General features: G+C 32.4%; 1 protein-coding gene and 1 pseudogene across 1 annotated transcript; both read right to left on the bottom strand.

The window, feature by feature from the left end:
- Positions 1-4,610: 4,610 nt before the first annotated feature.
- LOC117933244 lies at positions 4,611-11,626 on the bottom strand (annotated as a pseudogene).
- Positions 11,627-13,545: 1,919 nt separating this feature from the next.
- Positions 13,546-21,991, bottom strand: LOC117933514 (L10-interacting MYB domain-containing protein-like). The gene is made up of 3 exons (XM_034854904.1): positions 21,826-21,991; positions 14,381-14,707; positions 13,546-14,300 (listed from the first exon to the last, which is right to left on the bottom strand). The coding sequence occupies exons 2-3, from the start codon at positions 14,705-14,707 to the stop codon at positions 13,686-13,688; spliced, it is 942 nt and encodes a 313-aa protein (XP_034710795.1). The 5' UTR covers positions 21,826-21,991; the 3' UTR covers positions 13,546-13,685.
- Between the last annotated feature and the right edge of the window lie 2,411 nt (positions 21,992-24,402).

Below are 24,402 nucleotides of genomic sequence, written 5' to 3' on the forward strand. Positions count from 1 at the left end.
ACATATGTTTTGTTTACCAAGTTCCTATAAAATCACAAATATAACTGATACCAAACCTACATCCTAAAAGCAAAAGATGGAGTTTTGGTCATATACAATTACATAAAATTGAAATTGAAGAATAAAACAAGAATATGTTATGATTATAAAAAACATAGATCATATTATTCTAAAATATGGTATATAGTTAATTAACCATATCAAAAACCAAAAACAAAAAATAATAAGAAGAAAAAAAAAAAGAAAAAAAAAACCCTAGAATCAAAATAACAAAGTTGGCATAGACATCAACAACAATGAAATAACAATATATAGGTTGTTTGAGGTGAATGAAGTAACACTAATCTAGAACTCATTGCCTCGGAGGAGAGAATGAGCCACAACAAGTCCCTGAAAAGCATAATATATTTATGTACAATAATAAAATGAAAAAGTTCAAGACCACTAACCTAGTGTGTTATGGATAAGAGCAATAACTATTTGCACATGCTTTTCGACAATACTTGAGTTTTAAGTAATGAAAAACTGAAAGAGGTCCAGAGAAAACATAAAATTCCATAGAAAGGAGAGTTTACCTTACTAGCCAGGAAGGATGTAGGATCTCGAACACTTAACAGAACCAACTTACAACAATTAATGGCTCTCCTTTTTTCTCTTCTCCTCTTTCAAAATATTATTTACTTATGAAATTAAACACATAAAGCTTTTATTTATGTGTTTTGAGGTTATGACTGTGGACCAATGAAGCCAAGTCTTGGGCTTTAAAACCTCCTCAAGCAGAAAAGAAAATCAAAGATCAATCACCTCATTTGTTTGGGCTACACAAGTTTACTCCCATAAATTCAAAACCAACTGATTCTTGAAGAAGTAAGCCTAAAATTACTACCAAGTAAAATATTCAAGAGAAGTGGCTTAAACTTTAAAGTGATAGAAAGCAAATAGATCGTGACATCCCACATCGGAAAGGGGGAGAAGTTCCTGGAGCTATATAAGTATGGACTGCTCTTAACCCTATAGACGCGTTTTAAAGCCATGAGGGCCTTTTGAGTCCAAAGCGGACAATATATATACGGTTGGGAGTGAGTCATTACAAATGGTATCAGAGCTGATCCCCGACCTCGATGTGGGGTTTGTTTGGCCTCATAAGGGTGTTTGTCTATTTAGCCCCACAATCCCGTGGGATACAACGAGGACGTTGTGTTTACATGGGGGGGGGGGGGGGGGGGGGGGAGTGTTTATGATATCCCACATCAGATAGGGGGAAAGTTCCTAACGCAATATAAGTATGGACTCCTCTTAACCCTATACACACATATTAAAGCTATGAAGGTCTCTTTGGGTCCAAAGCAGACGATATCTACATGTTGGAGTAGGTTGTTACAAATGGTATCAGAGTCGATCCCCAACCTTGATGTGGGTTTGTTTAGCCTCGTAAAAGTGTTTGTCTGTTTGGCCTCACAATCTTATGTGACACAACAAGGACGTTGTGTCTGCATGGGGGTGTTTGTGACATCCCATATCGAATAGGGGGGAAAGTTCCTGGACCTATATAAGTATGGACTCCTCTTAACCCTATAGACACGTTTTAAATCCGTGAGGGCCCTTTAAGTCCAAAACGGACAATATCTATACGATTGGGAACTGTCATTAAAAACGGTATTAGAGTCAATTCCCAACCTCGATGTGGAGTTTGTTTGGCCCCCGTAAGGGTGTTTGTCTATTTGGCCCCACAATCCCGTGGAACACAATGAGGACGTTGTGTCTACATGAGGGGGGAAGGGGTGTTTGTGACATCCCACATCAAATAGGGGGGAAGTTACTGACGCTATATAAGTATAGGCTCCTCATAACCCTGTAGACAAGTTTTAAAGCCATGAAGGCCTCTTTAAGTCCAAAGTGGATAATATCTACATGGTTGGGAGCGGGTTGTTACATAGATTTCATACTTTTGTTCAATAAGACTCCCCCAATTGGTGAAATTACATAAATAAATAAACTATTTTTACTTTAAAGGAAAAGAGAAAAATGACAAAAAGAAAAAAAATAATGTATCTTGTTCAAATCCATGTTAAGCTTCATCATCACTCTAAGGAGATCCCCTAAAACAAGATTTAAGGAATTGTCAGGACACTGAAGAATCAAGATGCATACATTAATTAGTTAAAAGGTTGTGCATGAGAGATTTTTATACCTTGCTTAATTTTCTGGTGTTTCGATGCCATTAATATATATCTTTGAGACATGAGAGATTTTATGTCAATCCTCTCTTATTGTTTGCTTGCATCTTTCAGTCAATTGAGGGCATTCTTTAATCACAAGTCTGTCAAGAGATGTGAGGTTGTGCATCCACTCTGGCAATGCCTCCAACTTTGGTAATTTTGAAAGCCGCAAATACCGTAGATTCCCGAGGCCTAGAACGTGGTCTTCCCCATTTCCATCCAGTAAATTCAACCTTTCACAATTATGAACTAGAAGATGCTCTAATGAGGGCAGTTGTTTCATACTAGGTGCCAAAGTCTCCAAACTCCTATAATTGTTAATAATCAATGTCCAAAGGGCAGTGAGGCTTTGTGTCCCTTGAAGTAGAAATTCTAGATTTTCACTAAATCCATAAAAGACTAAGAGATTGTAGGTGTCCTATCTCTGTCAAAGCCCTTTGTTTTATGGTGATCCCTAAATATCTCAAACTGATGATATTCATAAACTCCTTGGACGGATTCTCTAGTCTCTTACATTTGGGAGGCCACAACGTTTGTAAATGAAACAACTTGTATATTGAACTTGGAAGTTTCTTTATCCTCTCATTGCCATTAAGGTCGAGAAATCTAAGATGCTTTAGATTACTGATAGAACTTGGCAATGTGTCAAAGTTCGAACTCAATAAATCTAGCATCTTAATGTGTTTTTGAAGCCATTATTTTCTGTTGTGTTAAATTTAGAGAGTCCTAGGGATAGATGCATGCACCTTGCAAGATCTAGGGCATGGGAACGAAGTGATCTAGGACAACATAGTGAATATTGCTTGATATTGCCTTGCTCTATGACATTCATGTGATTATTTTCTACTAGAGCTAACTATTTCCATGATAGCACATTATTATTTGTTGCTAAGGTGAACTCCCACTCTCATTTTGTTTATTTATTCTCTATGCATGACTTGCTTCCATTATATGATTATTCCTTGGTATCCAATGATTTCCTTATCAATTGTCATACTTATCTCACCTTGATTAGCAAATACCTCATTATAGGGCTTAGAGAGGTGTAATAGTTTTTTACCGTACCTTCCCAATAGGTAACTAGAGTTATCCCATTTATTTGGGACCACAAGCTTGGATTCATGTCTTACTCAAAACTGTAGTTTTTATTGAAAACTGAGAAAGATGTGAATCGATCAAGACATGGTTGCATATTATTTAAGAAAATAAGATTTTGATTCTAGGGACTCTAAATGAATTTTTAAAATAGATTTTTATGAGGAACATTTTGATAAAGGGTTTGTTTCTAAAAGGAAAGAAATAATTTACAAACAATAATACTCAAGGATCAAACATTGGTAACCCACCAAAGCAATAAACTATTACAACTTAGATCAAATAAGCTAACGAGATATCCACCAAGAAGTAATGACTAAGATTCAAGGAACACATCAATTGAGAATAATAATCAAGAAATAACATAAGATTGATTAAAACACAAACACATTAAACTAAAAAATAAATTAAAACTAAACTAAATTAGAATTAAAAACATCAACTTTATCTAATAAGATTGATTAAACTGTCGGATTAAAATTACAAACACTTATAAACTAAAATAAATAAATAAATAAGTAAATTAAAACAAAACTAAATCGGAATTAAAACAAGATCTTTACTTAAGAGGTTTAATTAAGCAATTGAATTAAAATCACAAACAAATATAAACTAAAGAATAAATTAAGACTAAACTAATTGGAATTAAAAACACCAACTTTATTGACATGATTATTAAACTAATGAATTAAAATCACTAACATACTTAAACTAAAAGATAGATTAAAACTAAACTAATTTGGGATTAAAAAAATATAAACTTTATCTAATAGGATTAATTAAACTATTGAATTAAAATCACAAACATGTTAAACTAATAGAAGATTAAAAATAAACTAACGTGAAACTAAAAACATAAGTTTTACGATTATTTAAACTAATGAACCACAATTACAAAAAGCATCTAATCTAAGAGATAAAATTTGTGTGAATTGAATTCAAAAAAAAATTATGACAAAGAATTAATTAAGCTAATGAACTAAGTTTTTTTTTATAAAAAAAATCTAAGCTCTATTGAAAACTAACATGTGCTGTGGAGAGAGCTCTCTCGTGCGTGTTAGTCATTCCTTTTGATCCGTGGAGAAAAATCCTCTCTTGGTGCATCAAAGTGGCAACCCAATCTACTATCCATAGTCTTCTGCTGCTTTCCCAAAATCTATGGATTCCAAAATCTTCACTAGCGGTCATAATATTCCAATATTTTCAATGCTGCGTGTGCTTTTTCTTTTCATGGATACGTGGAGTTTTAGGATCCAATAGTGCAACCATTCCTTTTTGAGAAAAAAAAATTAAAATTTATGTGCATGGTGTCCTCGACATGAACCCCTTCTCCTTCTTATTCACTGTTGTTTCGAAGAAAAGCCTCAACAAGTCCAACCTAGATGACATCGATATTATGTTGAATACATTCATGGTTAGCGGCGCTAAACCATATTCACAAACTTTCATTGATTCCATGTCTAAATCAAATGAACTCGCATGTTCAAGTTTTTTTCGCCGACATAGATTTCTTGAACCAACAAGATTCCATCAGCGCTTCGATGCTGATCCTTTTATTAGGATTCAGATCGAGCGACTGTGATATTACCGATCGCACCAGCCTCGAGATCCAAGATGAAAACTGGTAATCCCGACGATGGATATTCCGATACATTGTCACAAGATTACTATTATCGAACGGGAGAAAGCCAGAAAGAAAGACGAAAAGTATGACTCCGCAAGACCACACGTCTGCCTTTGCGCCGTTGTAGCTTTTCCAAGAAACGACCTCCGACGCCGTGTATGCAGGCGTGCCACAAGCGGTGTAGAGCAAGGCGTTCTTAAGTTGATTTGGAAGCACGGACAGCCCGAAGTCGGAGACCTTGAGGTTACCGTCCTAGTCCAGGAGAAGGTTCTGCGGCTTCATGTCACGGTGAGCCACGTCGTTCTGGTGGCAGAACAAGAGAGCCAATACTAGTTGCTGGAAGTAACGGTGCGCCACTACCTCAGTGAGGTGGCCGCGGCGGGAGATTTTGGTGAAGAGTTCGCCTCCTTTGGCCTACCCAATAATCAAGTAAATCTTGGACTTAGTGACCATGATCTCGTGGATCTTAAGGATGTTGGGATGCTGAAGGCTCCGCATGGCAGTCACTTTGCGAACAATCTGAGACTCCATGCCGGCCTCAACACTTCGTGTCTTGTCCATGATCTTCATAGCCAGGGTATTGCCGTGGGTGATGGAGTGAGCCTGGTACAAATGGTAGAGAAAGAGAGCCCAGAAGAGTTGGAATATAGAGAGAAGCTTGTGAGAGAAAATTCTGATCGTCCTCTTGTTTCATCCTTCATCTCCATGCGTGTTTTATATTGCCTTATAAATGGTATCGCTTCAAGGAGAGTCCCATGGGGCATGCCTTGTAGCATGAATGGCGGCTTAGATCTTTCTCCCTATATGCGTGTTATGTGCTTTATAGTCTGTGCATGGTGGATCCTCAAAGTGGCAGCATGTTCCCGTTCCATGGGAGTGCGTCCTGTAGAGTTTTTAGTGGCCCTCCTTCTAATGGTCAGTCCCCCTTATATGGCAGTCTACATAATTCCATTCATGACATCTCTCAAAGAATCCACTTATTCGTGAATCCATTCTCCAATAATGGTCTCCCGTTTTCCATTCTTTCCCCCATCTTGCATATCTTCCTTACCAAAACCAATTGTAACTCTAAGAAGATGCAAATTGAAAGATCCCTTATTTTCTCCTTCTCTGCTCCTCACGGACCTCATTTTCCTGTTCACCTCTCTCTGTTCCCCTTCAATATGTACTGAAAGTTCTTGCTTTCAAAACTTCTCTGTATATCTCTTCGCCTCTTCTTCTTCCCCAAAACCAGAGAACCCCACAATAAATTCTCTATTTTTCTCTCTGTCTCTCACTCTCAAAATTAGAATGGAGAATGCCCTTTAGTCCAAAATCCCTTCCTTTCTTGTGGATGCCTCTCAAAAGTTGTCTCACTCCTCTGAGCTTTCCTTTGAACCTTTTTTTTTCCTTGCCCCCAAGCCTTTGCTACTTTTCTCCTCAAAAACCCTCCTAGAGAATCCCCTCTTTGCTGCCACACTCTCTCTCTACCCACAGCTAAAAAAACATGTTGTCTCCTAATGGTCCGCCTAAAACATGTTATCCCCCCTAGAAATCTCCTCAGAAGAATCTCAAACCCCCTCCCCTTCAGCCGTGATCTGCCCCCCATTTTACTTGTAGTCGTGGACTCCCTCTTATTCTCAAGGAGTCCAATTTTCCTTAAACTCCCAATATCCATATCTTCCTTACCAAAACAAATCCTTAGAATTTCAAACTTCCTAAAAACGCCTTCCAAGGAGAGTCCCACATTCCTTAAACTCCAATGGTAAGTTTCCTAGCAAAAGCATGAAATTTATTAAATTAAATAATTGAATGAATAAATAAATAAGTAAATAAATTAGAAAAGATAAAACAATAATAAATAAATAAGTTAATTAAAAAGAATAAGAAAAATAATATAAAAAGGAAGATAACAAATAAAAATAAACAAGTGATTCATAATAATAAAAATAAAAATAAATAAATAAATAAATAAAAACTGAGCCACACAAGCCATGCAACCATGCAAGTCATACAAGTCACGCTAAAAATGTCTAATGGGCCAAGTGTGCCTAAGTGTCCTAGATGGGCTTAGTGAGTCTTAAGGGGCCTAGGAGTGTCCTAATGGGTCTAAGTAACCAAAATGAGCCTAAGTGAACTTAGATTAGCCTAAGATGGTGCCTAAAGAGCCAAGTGTGCCTAAGTGGGCCTAAGTGACCTAGGTAGGCCTAATGTGTCTTAATGGGCCTAGGTGGTTTAGGACAGTGTCTAAGTGACCTAAACATGCTTAAGTGTGCTATCCTAAAACTGCACCTAAAAGCTATCCTAAAAAGGAAGGAAAAACCTAAGTCTAAATTAAGGCTGCTAAGAGTCACAATGGGGTTAGATAAATCCCTCAACCAAAGTCTCCAAAGTGGTTAAAAAAAGGTAAGTAGTATGAGTAGTAATTGACCACTAAGGAACCACTATGGAGCACTAGAAGTGAACTTAAAGACATGCGCTAAATGGACAAAATGGAGGATCTACAAATATGCCCATCTTCGATAGAGATCACAAGTGTAGAGAATGTGAGTTGAAATACGAATAATGAGTGGAATGAAGTGAACTATATTGAAGAACTAAAAGGAAAAGACCGAAAATTTTATCCTAGCACATGAAGAGGTAAGGTCAAACGATGGGGTTGCAATAACATGGATGGGACGACTTTATGTGGAGGGATGCCAATGAAAGGAAAAAAGTGTATGATGAGTAGCATAATGATGGAAAGGAATCAAAAGAATGACTCAAGGTCATGGATGAGATGAATGACTCTAGGTCATGGACAAGATGAACAACTCCGGGTCAGGAATAGGAGAAACGACTTTGAGTCAAGAGCACGAGACCCTAAATATGAAGGAGGACTTTAGGTTGCATATGAAATAAAACACTCTAGGTTATGAACTTTGGGCTTTAGATGCTAAGAGTGACTCTAGGTCATAAATAAAAAGAATAACTTTGGGTTGTAACTAAGAAGAACGACTTTAGGTCGTGAGCTCAAGGCTCTAAATGCTAATAATGACTCTAGGTTGTGAGCTTAGAGCTCTAAATGTTAAGAATGACTCTGGGTCATAAATAAGAAGAACGACTCTAGGTCGTGAACTCAAGGCTCCAAATGTTAAGAATGACTTTGGGTCATAAATAAAAATAATGACTCAGGGTCGTGAGCTTAGGGCTCTAAATGGATAGCCAATCAGGATGCTTTCCAGCTCATGATGTCGGGTCGAGGCCACTCACAGGTGGCTAGAATGATGAAAATGAAACATCTTAGGGATGTGAAGGATATAAACGACTCTGGGTCGTGAGCTCAGGGCTTCAAATTCCATGAATGACTTTGAGTCATGGATGAAATAAGTAACTTAGGGTTATGATGAATTGCTCAGGGCTATGGATGGCATGAATAACTCTGGGTCATGATGCAAAGAGTAACTTAGGGTTACGATGAACAACTTAGGGCTATGAGCTCCAAGCTCTATGACTGATCAACTAGAAGGAGAATACGATATGCAAACTCCAAGTCAAACCACTCATGGGCAACCAAATGATGAAGCCTCAACTCAAGGCTAGAAAGACTCCAGGTCTTAAGGAAATGATAACTCAGGGCTACCAAGTCAAACATTTGAAGCACGTACAAAGGAGTTGGTCATCTCCCTGCACATGATAGAAACCCTCTTCACATTACTCTCTAGATTAAATTTATTCGTATTCACTGCAATATCATCCAACCTTTCTCTAATCTCCTTGATTTTGTGACTGCCATGACTCACTACTCAGCGTTGCAAAGCTTGGTATTCAAATTCATCAAGTACATCTTCTCCGTCATAACACACTTGTTTGAGCTTTCCTAAGTTGGTCCTTCCAATGCTTCTCCTCAGCATCCACCAACACAACTTTGATGGTGGCAAAAACATTTTGAAGCCTTTTTAACTCTCTTTTGGCACCCCATGCCAAGGCAATTTCTTCGCCAATGACAGAGCCAATCTTCACTATAATTTTTTATGCAATGCTGGATAGAAATGATTCCGCCATCTTCTTAATTAATTTTGGATTCTTTGGTTACAATTTTAAAGCTGACAAAATGAAAGATAAGGTGAATATGAGTTTCACGTCCATTTGGAAATAGAGAGTACCAACAGTCCAAAAACAACTTCTTGACCATGATATATGCTTTTGACTACAAATTGATTCCTATATATTTTAGATTATACTATAAATTTAATATATCCCTCCACACCTTATCTTAAAAAATATTTATAATCTATTTGACCTCAATTTATCTATTATATTCAATACAATCTCTTAATTTTAGATCAAATATAGAAAACCTATCAACATTCTCAAGTAGATAAATACTAAAATAAATAAAAGATAACAAAAGTTAAGGATCACTTGGAGGTTGCATACAAGGAGGGTCAACCATATGTACTATTAAACAAATCCACAGTTCAAAGACCAAATTTAGATAAAAAAAATAAAACGTTAGCACGATAAAGAAAGGCTGTTAAGTTCCAATCAATTGGATTTAACAAAGTCACTCAGAACACATTGGAAATAAAAATTGCCTTAGTAGTTACACTACCAACAAATGATGAGATAGTCACGGGCTTAGTAGGTAAGAAAAAACCGCGACTAAAGGTTTTGTATAGCTATGTTATGTAGCTGCCCGCCTCTATTAATCATGTTCGTGCCAAATCAAGCAGGAAAGTTTTTTAGGATATGCTGATATGGGCATATATGGTTGGGGTGGTATTATGCCGGCCACCATAGAATAGTATTGAACCCGGTTGCAAAAATAGGCCCAATGTGGCTAGGCTGCGCAAGGCCATGAAAAGAAACTATGGATGACAATGGGATGAGTTTCAATTTTAATTAAATGGATTTGAGAATTTTTATAAAACCCAGAATTAGTTTGGGTATTGCCTTGTCCCGCCCTGCCTCACCTCAACTATATATAAAATTAATTTTTAAAATTAAATTAATTTTAATTTTAATTTTTATTATTTTAATATATGGATAATAATAAAGTATTTTTTTAATAAAATAAGTTATAAAAAAACAATAATTTAATTATTTATAAAATATATTTATTTTAATATAATTAAAAAATTTAAAAGTAAATTAAAAAAAAAATCTAAAAAGTTAAATTGGTGGGATGGAAATGGGAATTATTTTAAATTAACGGGAAGGGGTTGGGATGGGTGCAGTCGTCCCTGACCCGTCCCATTGTCATTCCTGTTTAAAACACCAGTTCTAACAACCCCTTCTCCTTAGACAGTCTTTTTTGAAATCTAATTTCTTTAGCCCTAGACTCCAACGATCAACACCTTCAATTAAGTTAAAACAAAATTTTCTCCCATCTGAGATTCTGAAATCCCATTTTTGAAATCCTTTTTTTCTTCTCCCGTTTTCCCTTCTGCTTATTCCATCTCTCCTTTGCATCAAAATCATAAATAAGATGGATTTGTTTCTGTTCAAATCCATTGTCAATGGCTGTTAATTTTTCTTCTTAATTCCATTAATTTGATTTTTAATCTCTTGTTTAACAAGTCATTTGGTAGGAATTTCTGTGCTACCATTTCAATGGCAGATTGCATATTCATGTGGTGACCACTTTCCACAAAATCACCATTGTCGCTGCTGTGGTACTTCCTTTTTCATTTACACGGGCTAGATTTTCTCTAATTAAATTTTCTCTAACAAGTCGTAGCAATTTGAATTCTAGGGTTACTCTGTTTTTGCTATTTTAGTTTGGGAAGCCTGCTTATTGTGCTGTTGCGTATGCATTTGGTTATGTTTGCTTCTCAATTTTGATTAATATTTCCTTTACATCTTCATCATGGGAGCATCCACCAGAAGATTGTTCATGGAATTGTTGGGGGATTTATTTTTCTTGTTTCTATTCATTTCCTCCCTATGGGCATCTAACCAACATATTTGGCCTAGACATTTCTCATTGTGCATTTCATCAATTTCTTTGTGTGAAAAATTAACAGACTTGTCCATCTTTTCTAGCTTTTCAGATCCAAATTAATATCTTTGATTTGGTTATGATTAGGTAACCTTAGATAATGACCAAACCAGGGTTTATTTGATTTTCTTGTAGCAGCCACATGCAAATTAGAATTAGGATTGGATTTCTGATTATTTTCAGCATGGTTAATCTAATAGTTTAGCTGCCATGATATTTCATTTCTCGGATTTGAAAAGAATTTGAGCTTGAGAATTTAGTAGTTGGAAGGTCAACTATTGTTAGTTTTCTGATGTCTATGTGTAGACAATGTTCTGATATTAGTGTCTGTTTTCCAAGCAAGATTGTCTGCGAGGGGAGGCATATGTAGTTAACTGAAAAATGTGATGGAGCATGAGGCCGTTGCAAAGCAAAAGTTGCCCAAGATGGTGTTTGACAATTATGCATCAGGTGCAGAGGACCAGTGGACTCCGTATTAGAACAGACATGCTTTTTCAAAAATTCTGTCAGATGCACCTTCAGCATTGTCAGATGGGATGAAATTATTTGGAATATTTTGGATGAAAACAGAGTTAAATCCTTATAAATGACTTTTTCTTGATGAATTACACAAGTTGTCTTCTATTTCCACTTTCGAACAATGAGTTCTAAACTTTCAATGTGTTCTATTATCATCTGCATGTGTCACCAGTTTCATACTGGTGCTTGTTCTGAATGCTTTATCATTTTTGCCCCCTCAGTTTAATTTTTTTTTTCAATTAATATAGTGTTTTCTTCAAGTAACTTGATATTATAAATATATAAATAATTTTTATATGCACAATTCATTTTCCTATTTTGAAATTTTTACACCAATTATAATTTTCTTAAACAAATGATGATTTTGTAACCATGTGTAACTATATTAATTTCAATAATATTTGTATTTGTACATATGGTAAACTTCATAATCATTTTAAAAACATTTATTTTAATCATAAATGCATCATACTAATACAAGTTTTCGCTAAAAAAAATCATCCAAATTATATATATACCAACACAATCAATATTAACACAAATAAATACTCTTAAGTATTATGATATAATATAATATATTTTAATATAATATATTAAAGTTCCAAAGTTTATAGATGATAATTTTTTAGATAACATATACATTCACTTAACAATAATTAAAATAAGAAAAAGAAGATGATAAATAATAAAAAACACATGACGATGCCACACCCTCAACAACCAATAAGTAGAAGACGACTTTGAGGATTTGTTTTAGGCATCGTAAGTTGACAATTAGTTGTTGAGGTTGTTGTGGATCATACTCGTCAACCCATAAAAAGCAGTGGGGATGTTCCTACAATACATAAATTGTTAATATATATATATATATGATGTATATGTTTCACTAATATAAATTGTTTTTATGTGATAATTAAATATACTTACATGACATAATGGACAATGATAAAACCAACGATTGATCATTATGGGCTGATAGACGAATCCAATTATGAAGGGTACAATATGCAACAACAATTGATGGTTGCCTGCTTGGCTTATAACAAGGCATCATCCTTAATATTGGAAATTGTATCTTCAAAATACCAAAACATCTTTCAATAATATTTCGAAGGGATGAATGTCTATAATTAAAATGTTTTTTATGGTGACAAAAATTCAAATGTACAAGGATAACCAAAATCAACTAAATAATATTGTCTTTCACTTGGCCAAGGAAAATTGACTTCTGGTCTAATCAATGCATCCAAAAAGACACATGCATCATTTATTGTTCCTTCCCAACCAACACAAATAAATGTGAACATCATGTCAAAATCACATGCACACATAAAATTTTGTGTTATAACTGTTTTTCTACCCCTAAAACTGGTTTGTCTATCAACTAAGACCCATGCACTAATATGAGTGCCATCAATTGCACCGATGTAGTCCTACAATGAAAAACACTTATTATTATTATTAAGGAATTAAAACAATGGTCATGAAAACTATTTATGTACATGAAATTCACATTTATAATTTTTTTTTTTTTATAAAATCTTACCTTAAACCATGGAAAATATTTAGGATTACTAACAAGATATGAAGACACCTCATTATCCATATTGCTAGGACATATGAGAAATTTTCCTAGTTGACATAATGCATGTCTAACTTCTTTAAAGTGTCGAGTGACAGTTTGTGTGGAGTATTGAAAACGATCTGCTACAACCCTCATTCTCACATTATGTCCTACTATTGGTAAGAACATATCAATTGCCTCTTCAACTATGACTAATCATGTATCCTATAAGTTTTCATATCTTTTAAGATGATCATAAAGGTTTAGAATTATTTCTTTATCCATCCAAAATAGTTCATAGTATGTCTGAGGATGACCATCTATCATATCTCTTACAAATTGTGCACCACTTAACATTGATGTTCTTTGAGGTGTCTTGCATAAAAATACTTTCTCATACTCATTCATTATGTGAGCAATAAAAATTTCATCTAAATCATCGTCCTTTTCATAAGATGAAGTTGACTCATATAGTGAACCATTGCTTGTGTTGTTATCATCCATTGGTTACTACACAAAACAAATTAACTCAATATAAAATAGCACGAAATGAACATTAAAGTAGATATAATATGAGTTTCATAACCACAAATAACATCCATACAATGAAAAACTAAAGAACACGGTAAAAGATTCTAACCAAAAGAGAAATAGTACATATTATCATGTCATCATAATAGTTATTCATCCAAACACTCACATTTAAAGCCTATCAAGCCATGCCCTTTTCCTTTCATCAGGCATATTCATAAAAATTTCTCTCCACTCTGGCGTTGTGAATTTCTCAATAGCTTTTAAATATTTGTCATTATCCAACAAGTCAATGGTTTGTAAGGCTATCATGCACTTTGTTATGCTAAAATCATTAGTACCTACACTAGTAACTTCATTACTAGTTCCACTCTCATATCTCTTTGTTCTAGCCAACAATGCTTTAGTTCTAGCTTGAGATGTCTCTGTTCTAGCCTTTGATGCCTCAGCCCAAGCTTTCAAAGCAGCTTCCATTTGACTTAATTTGGACTCTTTCTTACCTCTACGCTTTAATGGAGAATTAGTTGCATGCTTTCTAGAATGGGTGGTCACTCCTCCTACCATCTCTGGTCGTAGAGGATTATTAGGGATCTTAGTATCTACATCCACATGTACTCCACCATGTTCCAAATTGTCATCCATCTCATCTTCATCATCATTATTTGGTGGATCTTGGGTGCAAGAGTAGTGGAGGGCACTAGTTGCTGTTGACGGATTAAAGATCAATCCTAACAAGTTGTAGTTTGGGCATCCTTTTGAGCGGAATCTTTTTGCATTTGGGTGTGCCTAATAGAGGAAAAAAACTCACTCTTAGTGCATACCAAATATTTAAATTAAAAAATAATTAGTTTAGAAGTTGTTTTTACTTGAATGTAATTTTGCCAGGTTTCCTCTAGAGCATTCACCATGTTTGTTTCAACATCCCAACCAAATCCAGTATGCTTTAAAAGATCAGAGAACTCACGGTGCATTGCACGTAGTCTATTAAACTTTTTTTTAAGATGCTTCAATTTGAAATTTCTTTTCCCTTGACAATTGACCTCAAGTAAGATTCTTCTCCATGTTTTGGTACTAAATGTACCACTATCCATGTTACCTTTATTAACTTCATTTAGCATGATGTCAATAAAGATTTTCTCTATATTACTACTCCACGTTCTTGCATCCTTAACATCTGTTATCTCAGTTGTCATCTGTACAATTCCAACACAAATAAGAATCCAATAAGGAGACAACTTTTAGAATCATTAATAGTATTTAAGGGTCTGTTTGAATGAGAATTAAGATTGTTGAAGTACAGTGTATAAAAATATAAAAGAAAAGTAAATAGAAATAAAAATAGATTTGATATTAATTAGATCATAGATATTTTTTTTTTATAGTTTTTATAAAATTTAAATGAAAATTTGAGGAAAAAAATGAAAGAAGAGTAAATAATAAATAACAAGAGTTTGATTAATATTAAAATAAAAAGATTTATATATATATATATATATATATATTTATAATAAATCAAACATGACTAAATCATTTTTATAATAATTTTAATTACATTTGATTTATAATAAAAATAATTTAAAATAATTAATTTTAATTAAATTTGATTTTCTTTTAATATTATAATAAATCAAACATGGCAAAATCATTTTTATAAACATTTTCTTCTTAATTTAATCTTTAATTTTATTAAAAATTATAGTATCTTCTATTATTATGAGATAAAAAGCTTTAAAAAGAATTAATTTAATTTTTTCTTATTATTTTGGGAAAATTAAAAATTCTCCTACTAGAGGTAAGAGAAGAAAGGTAAAAGATTTCATTGTCATCTTGCGAGAATTTGGAAAATCCCAAATTTTCCTAGTAGAGGTAGGAAAATAAAGTAAAATAATTGTTTATATATGTGACATAACATTTAAGGAAGATAATTAAGAAATGAATTTAGAATTAGTTTATATGCATAAATTTGATATTCTAATTAATAAATTTGACATAATTTTTTTTTTCTTTTTTTCCTTTTTTTTCTTCTAATTAATAAAGTCCTAAAACTATTTGCTCAATTAATACAAAATTGATTACAACATTTACAAATTTCTTATCCCAAAAAATGCACCAAAAAAAAATAACAATTCAAGCATGATTTTATTGTTCAACAATTCATAGGGTAGCCCATCAAAATGACTTTTAACTCTAATTTAAATTGTTTTGTGACAAAGCTTTAGACTTAGAGAAGAAGTTGAAGGAAGAAAAGGGATTACAAAACATAATAAGTTCTCAAAAAAAATTCACATATACAACCAACAAACAATCACTGATATGGGAAAGGGAAGCAAGAAATAATATGAAACATAAGTAGAAAACACTTTCATTTACATGTATAAGGAACTTGAATTGGAGAAAGAATGTAAAAACAAATGGGGAACTTCAATAAAATAGAAGTAAAGCACTTAAAAAGTCATATGGGAAATGTAAGTTGCCAAATAAAATTGCATCACAACTTATAAACCATCATGCATAAATGCTTGAGAAACATGGAATGGACCAATAGGAGACATAAACAAGTTTCTATCAAGTTTACCTAGAATTCCCTTGGCTTCTGTTTGGATCATAAAGAATACTAGGGAAAGGAAAAGGAAAATAGAATATAATATAAATTAAGTGAAAACCTATAGATTTTCAAAATTTCATTTTTCTTTCTCTCATATTTTTACCAAAACCTCCTAAAATCCAAATAGAGCCTAGTAATTAAAACCAAAAAAATAAAAAATAAAAAATCTTACCTCAAATTTTGTTTCTGCTTTAGAAAATATGTTTCTAAGAAAAATGATCCACCAAAGAATTTCCTAGTAATTGTGGGCAATATATGTCACTGTGGTGAAAAAGGATATGCAAATACAACATAATGAATGGTGACCTAATCCAGAGAGATAGTTCTTGTAAGTTCTATAAGGGTAAGTTGCCATTTTGGAATTCAGAAAGATATTTGGATCAATGTAACTATCCTTATTTATCCCCTGCCGTTTGTAAATCCAGACAGAGGGCCCTCTGAAGAGGACATAATGACGGGAACAATTAATTTTACACAAAAATCAAATTTATAGTCTTTATTATATATATATATATATATATATATATATATATATATATTCAGTTTTTTAAGCTTATATTATCTTTAATGAAATTCATCATTAAATTTTGTCCCAACAACTCGTTTTTGGCTCACTTGCATGTTCTTAAGAAAATTTTGTTTTTCTTGAACAAAATAAACTAAGAAAAATCAGAATTGAGAAATGGGAAAAATCATAACAATGCAATTTTGTTTTCCTCCTCCTTCGCCAGTTTTCTCAACATCCAAACGAGAAAAAAAAAAAAAAAAAAAACACCTGATAGAATAAAAAAACTCAAATCCCATTCGAATAATAGAATTGAGAAACAATTCCCACAATCCCATTCCAAACAAAAATCATACTTCAAAACAAACAAAAATTAAATAAAGTTTTGATATGACGAAACAAACAAAAAAAGGGTTTTGGTCTATTTCATTATGAGGATTTCTACATTTTTTTTAAAACAAAAGAGCTGAGAATACCAAAAAAAAAAAAAAAAACTCTCTTTGCCTAGATCTAACATTTTTCTCAACAAATGTTATCAACATAAGCCTATTTTACTAGATCTACCAAAAATAACTTCAATGTATAGAAATAAAAGGAAAACACAGATGTGTTGGTGAAGTTACGTTTGTTTTGTGCTGGAGGAGAGGAAATGTGAAAATAGGGAGAAGAAAAACACATAGAATAGTTGTTCTATGATGCCTTTTTTTGTTCTCTAAACAGTAAAAAAACAAGGAAAACAACATTTTTTTTTGTTTTCTAAAAAGAGCCATTTTGAGAACACGGGGAACAATAAAAACAAAAACTACTTCCTTTATCAAATAGGTTTTTAGTGTTTTTTATTTTCAAGAACAGAAAACAATTCTTGAAAACAGCAACCAAACAGGCCCTAATTCTCATTGAAAACTAATTGGCTATTGTGAGGGTATGTCTATACTCTTTTATAGCACTTTGAGGTAAGACCAAATTTCAAGACCAATACAATCCCATCCTAACAATTCTAAGTGGAAGCAATCTTGAGCACAAACTCAATTGCAACAATATTGGGCCAACATCTTAACAATCCTAAGCCAATTCAATCTAGAAGTCACAACACAATTATAGGGGCAACCACAAATCTAAGCAAACAATATAAGTCATGCATCTTTGCTAGCAACATTGTATGAAAATTTTACAATAGATTGTTGAGTACATATCCTTTCATTGACTCATCTATTGTTCATATTATTATATGATTACATTTAATGATTCTAAGTAAGCTCACATCCCACTCCTTATCCTTGTCTTATATTTTTTTAATGTGTCTAAATATGATCGAATAAAGGAAACATTGGTTTTATATCCCATTTAATGTAGATCACTAAAGCCATATTTGGGGACCTATAACTTCTATTAAAGTAATTTCTAAAAATTATTTAAAATTTTTAAAAAATATTTAAAAGATATTTGTTGGTACATAGTTATGCATTTTAGAATTTGAGATAAAAAAAAAATAATGTTTACTTTTATTATTTATAAAATTTACAAGGTTATAAATATTCATTTAAATATTTCTTAGAGAACTCTGGTTAAGGTTAGATGCATTAAACTCCTCTAAACTATGCCTTTTTTCTTCATTTGACTCCTAAGTTTAAGTTTTGCCTCACATATCCCCTCCACTAAATAAGTGATTCATCTACAACTCATTTATCTACTTGTAAATTTCACTAATTACAAACTTTTTCTTGTTGACGAGGCATGTTCCTCAACATTTTAATCTCTTCACATTATCCTTAACTATTTTTAATAGCATATGATCGACAATCCTAATTGCCCTCCAAAATTAACAACCACCACCATTGTACATTCTTTTTTTGCTTCCCATCTCCTCTCTATTCATTCTCTCTATTGGGTTTTCTTCTAATTTTCCTCCAAAATCAACATCCACATGTGTACATCCCCTTTCTACTTTCCCATCTCATCTCTTTTCATCCTTTGAAATTTTCTTCCAAGATTTGGCTACAAATTACCTTCTTCAAATGTAGAGCGATGATGGTTGTGGACTTTTTTTAATGAATTGATGTTGTATCTCTATTATATTACATTATATACGCTCTCATACATGGACACATACTATCTTTATCCTTCTATATATAAATGTATTTTATATTTGTTTTGTTTGTGAAAACAAGAGAAAAGAAACATTGTATTATGAAACTTAAACTTTTAAGACAAGACCAGCATCTTTACTTTAGCCTAACCTAATACAACAATTTGGCTCTTTTTTTTTTCTAGTAGAAAAAAAAAATCAAATTGAAATTTTGTTTATATACTTCTTTCTTTTAGTTATTATGTATTAGTTTTCTAGACCAACTAGATTAGGTCAATAATTTTGTTCCAATTATGCACTAGGTTGTCACAACTCAAGTTTTATTAGTTTTTAATGGAGTTCAAGCTATTTAACCATCAAAATGGCATGGTTCCAATGCTTCTATGCAATTTCAACACTTTTTGTACGTAAGGTAGCTTGAATGACCTATGGTACTTCAATGTACCCTTAGAGGTAGTCAAACATTCAAGATTTTTTTTTTTTTTTTTCCTGTGAATCTCTTAATTATTTAAATTTCTCATTTTCGTGAACTATTGCCTTCTAAATGTACTACCAAAAAAAAAAAATAACTCCACGATTTGCCTTCAAATACCTAGGTTTAAGATTCTTGAAGATTACACATGTAATAGAGGACATTGTTGTTACTCTAACCAAGTTTTCAAACTCTCAAAACCTTTCAAGAGTGAGTCTTGAAAGTTCTTTTGATGGTAAGGTAAGATGGTGCATTTCTCTTCTAGCCACAAGATAGGGTTGAAGTAACCTTTCAACCAACAAGAGTTTTATGTTGAAAACATCAAAGAGGAGTGTAGGTACTAACCAATATAAGACCCTTAGGAATAGATGTGTATGAATGAGGTAAAATAATGTATCCTCTTTTCACATTTAGTGTGTTTGATATGTGGTTGATTGAACCAATTTTAAAACTATAAAGGTTTTTGTTGGTGGTTTCTTACATATATATTAATTGTTTTTTTTTTTATTACGTACTTTGGATCGATTATTTTGCAATTTTATAATTGATTTAATGGATATTGAATTAACTAGAAACAAAAAGAATAATAAATTTTTATTCAAATTATAGAAATTTATACTCATTGTAAGATTAATTCTTAAAGTAAGAAACTACGTATAGTGTAATAATTTGAAGTTATTGATAGTCTACTATCAATTATTTAGTCTTTCAATAGGGATTATTTTCTTAAGAGAAGTAAAATTTAGAATGAATCACAATTGAAATGATGGGACAAATAGGGATGCTATTGGCTAGGTAATTAGTAAGTTAAATTAGTTGTAGAGGGACCTAATTAAAAACAAATAAAAAATAATGGAAGTTCTTTACAAGAGGCCAGCTAACAACAACAACAACCATACAAGCTAGTAGCTTAGCAACACTTATTTATGAGGTTGATAATGTGCCAAACCTTGGACTCCATAAGTGACTGATTTATTTATTTTATTTTTCACTAGGTCGAGTTGATCTTTTCATTCACTTGAAACCAAAAGACAACACAATTATAGAATCCTCTCTTTCTTTTACTTTTTCTTTTTCAACAAATAAATAAACAAATTTTATTTACAAACTAGGATTGAGTGCTAGCAATTTTTTTTCCCCATTTTCTCAATACCTAAAATGTAAATCTTGTTTCCAAATTGTGATGGGTAACAATATATGACTTGGTATTTTCTTACTCCTCTTCAATTTTCTTTGTAAGTTTCTTTTTATTTTTCAAGTTTGTTTATTAAATTGTAATTAAATATCTTCTTCTTATTCAAACTCTAATTAAAATTACTAAGATTTAAATTAAAATTTTCCTAAAATTACTAGATTTGTTAAATGTTATGAGATTATTCTTCTACTACTACAACCTCAAATTAAAATTTCCTTAAATTTCTAGATTTTTTTTAAATGCTAAGAAATTCTTCCTAAATTTTACTATCTCACAAACTCAAATTAAAATTTCCTATAATTTAAATTAACATTTTCCTAAAATTTCAAAATTTCATGCAATGTTGCAACCTCCTTCTCATTCTTCTCCTTATTTCTCTTCATTTGCAACTATTATATCCTCAAATTAGAATTCTAGATTTCTCAAACATTATAAGATTTTTATTTTTATTTTTTTCAAACTTAGAGTTAACTTTTTCCTAAATTTTTTAGGATAAAGGTAATGCGCTAAACGTTACGACAGAGTGTGAAATGAATGGATCAAAACTAAATTGTCTCACAAACCAACAATGATTATATGGTTATGCATGAAGCATGCTGCCCTACTGCAACGTTATGACATAAAAATGTTGCATCCATTGAGATCAAATACTGCAAAGTAGCAAGGATCCTTTTCATTGATCTTGTCCACTAATCATTGAACATTTAGGGCATCTCTTAAATACAATGCTTTAGGGCTACCACATGAAGTTATGATTAACAAGTGCTTAATAAGTGGCAGTGGCTCTCCATTTGTTCAATTAGAGCTATGATTAACACCCTTATTATTATACAAAGTAGAACTGACTTCTCAACTCAAATATCTTACTAGAATTCCTATAATGAGTTTGTCAAGCAATTTGTAATATGCTATAAGAGGTGAGTGAAGGGTAGCCTTTCACTTGATTAATTTTTGAAAGATGGGAGGACAATCTCTCATCTAATGAACCTAACAAGGATTTTCTCTCAATTTGAGATTAGCAGCAAAGGAAAGGAGGAATTAGATGCCCCTTATCCAGCCTTAAAAAGACAAGTAGAACAGGTTGGACACAACTAAATAAACAATCCTTATATATGACTAGCTTAAAGAAGGATTATACGTGTTTGATAATACACAATTACTGAATCTCAAACCTCAGTCCATCTTTCAAAAATATTTGATATATTGTACAGGCATATTTGATATATTGAAATTAATAATCTAGATATGAACAACAATAGTCTAAACAATGAAAGGTAATAAATCCGATATATAAACAATGACATAAAAAAAGAAGTGGCCAAAGTTTGCAATAGAAATAATTGTACAGGCATGTTAAAAGCTTGGGGTTTTTCTTTCTCATAAATTAGAATTATTATAATTCTTTGATATATTGGAAGGCGAAGAAATATTGAACAAGTAACACATACCTTTCTTGTAGTGCTGCCGATATTCACCACTTGGCGTTGCAAAGCCTTACACAATGGAAGACTTTGTATGTGATGTAATGTTGCAGAGAAAGAAGAGGAATACAAGTAGTGGGTTATTGTCAGGTCTGGTTGAGCAATTAAATCGAGAGCAAATCTGTGATGATGAAGAATATGTTCCTTCTGTTTTACAAGCAAAGAATGGAGTGAATTCCTTGTGATGGAAAAAGCAAAGAAAAGCTCTGGAGTAGGAGTGGGTTTCCTACTGTTTTACAAGCAAAGAAAATGCCTAGAAGCTGTGGAGTAGTGGATTATCCTTTATTCCCTTCGCAACCCTCACTCATTCTTTTCACCGAATCAAACACAATGGCTCTTCAGTTTGTAGACATGCAAATATTTTACATGTTTTTGTTGGACTTTAAAGATCTCTTTTAAGAATGGAATAGCTTTTATTACGTCCATGAAGCTTTAGTGATCCAGCAAGGTATAAAGCAGGTGTTTTGGAATCCCAGCTTTATATGTTGCTTTGAAGAATTACAAATTTAAATACTTAGGAATTGAACAGCCATAAATCTTATTCAACATCTAATTGGCTTTTCTTATTTTGATGGGCTTGCCCCAACATATCAAATTAGGATATAATTTTCTTAATCCGCGCTGACTGTGATTCTCCTAATCCAAAATAGTTTTTTCATTAATTTTGGAAGGTAAACTTTATTTCTGCAAGTTCGTGAAAAATAGAATTTGATTTCATTTGTAAAAGTCAATTACAACATTTTCATTTTGAGTGGTTGTTTTCCTATCTATATTTAAGCATCGAGTCTTATAAAGGTTTTTATGTTTGTTTTTAGGAATTTTTATTTTGTTAGGGGTGAACATCAATAAATAAGAAGAAATGGTTGAACAAGAGTAGTGGAAGAAAATGAATTTTTCTTAATTTTATCAATTATCTATCTCGATCTCTTTATATAATTGTTTGTATGTTTTTAACAAATTTGTATCAGAGCCATAAGAAAAAGATAGAAAGATAATTAATGATGATAATTGGAGTATCAAGATGAAGCTTTATATGCATAGAAGGTTGTAAAGAAAGGCCACAAGAAGCTTTTTATACTATTGTGTCAATTGAAGAGTCTAAAAGTTACCTTTTACGACCATTAATCAACTTATGGGATTTGTACAAGCCCCATGAAGAGAGATTAAAAAGAAAGAAAAATAAAAAGTAAAACAAGTTCTTTAAACAAAAGTAATATTAAAGGAGAATGAAGAAAATCCTTTTAATGAAAAAAGCTAAAATAATCATGACCGTGGTTATGGCCAAAGTAATAGAGGAAGAGTTGGTTTCAGTTCATCAAACACTAAATGAACAAATAAAATTCATATTCTTTAAGGTGATATAGAAGAGGGCGCAACTCAAAATAAAATGAAAGGAAAAGGTGTGATGAATCTCAAATTCAATATTATAATTGTAAAAAATATGGTTATTGTATAAAAGGGCAATTACCAATATGGAAAAGGAAACTAACACTATGTTGTAAAATAAAAATTAAGAACATTCTTTATTATTGGCATATAAATTAAGGAGAAAGTGAGGAGAAAAATACGTAGTATCTTGACATTGAGCAAGCTACCACATGTGTAGATTAAAAAAATATGGTTTATGAATTATAGAGTGACCATGTTACTTTTGGATATGCATCCAAACTTTCGATAAAAAATAAAGATGAATTTTGATTTTCTTAGAAAATGAAAGACATCAATTTATTTCAAATGTCTACTGTGTATCTAACATGAAAAACAATATATTAAGTTTGGGTTGGCTCTTAAAAAAAAAAAAAAAAAACTATGATATTCACATGAAAAATATATCAAATTCTATTAATAAGTAACCATTCCTAAATGTGTGTGTCAAAATGTGGTTCCTCTTAAGTATGGGGAGTCGATTGTAATTTTAAAATCTAGATAAGCCAATTGTCAAACCTCATGGTGTATGGGAAATGGAAAGGTTTGGAAGCTAAACGGTAAATTTTGAGGCAAATATTTTTATTCAATTGAGTGAGAAAAAGGTTGATGAATTTTTGTTTAAAACAAAGGAAAAGCTAAGTGGACTTGAACTAAAATTTGTCTTGACAGAATTTTAAAAAGTGCTAAGGATAGGAGGATCTTTTGAGCTCCTTGCTTTCCATGAAAAGATGCTCAATTAAGGAAACTCAAACAAGAATACCTATGGGTTCTCTTAGTTGGAAAAATTTTAACACAAGCATAATTTACTTAAACTTAGTGTCTCAAACTTGCTAATTAGACCTCCTTGTAAAATACTTAAAGCTCCCACTACCTATTTGCTTGCCAAATTATAGCATTAAGGGTTTAACAATGGTTGTCCCAAGTCATAATGGTTCTCACCATTAAGCACTTGAAATACCCTCAAATGGGCCCCTAAATTTCAAAATTAAGCATCAAGGCATGACATTTTCAATAAAAATGATAATGTCTAAATTACAAGTTGAATAAATAAACCACCCAAAAATAGAGGATTGTTTCAAGGGTAAAAAGGATAAACTAGGGCCCCCTTTCCTTAAC

Source organism: Vitis riparia, chromosome 16 (genome assembly GCF_004353265.1).
Source record: "Vitis riparia cultivar Riparia Gloire de Montpellier isolate 1030 chromosome 16, EGFV_Vit.rip_1.0, whole genome shotgun sequence".
Taxonomy (NCBI): Eukaryota; Viridiplantae; Streptophyta; class Magnoliopsida; order Vitales; family Vitaceae; genus Vitis; species Vitis riparia.

Coding starts and splice junctions, on each gene's coding strand:
- LOC117933514 (XM_034854904.1), bottom strand. CDS start 14,707: ATGACAACTGAGATAACAGATGTTAAGGATGCAAGAACGTGGAGTAGT. Junction 14,301..14,380: donor CCTGGCAAAATTACATTCAA/GTAAAAACAACT, acceptor TTCCTCTATTAG/GCACACCCAAATGCAAAAAG.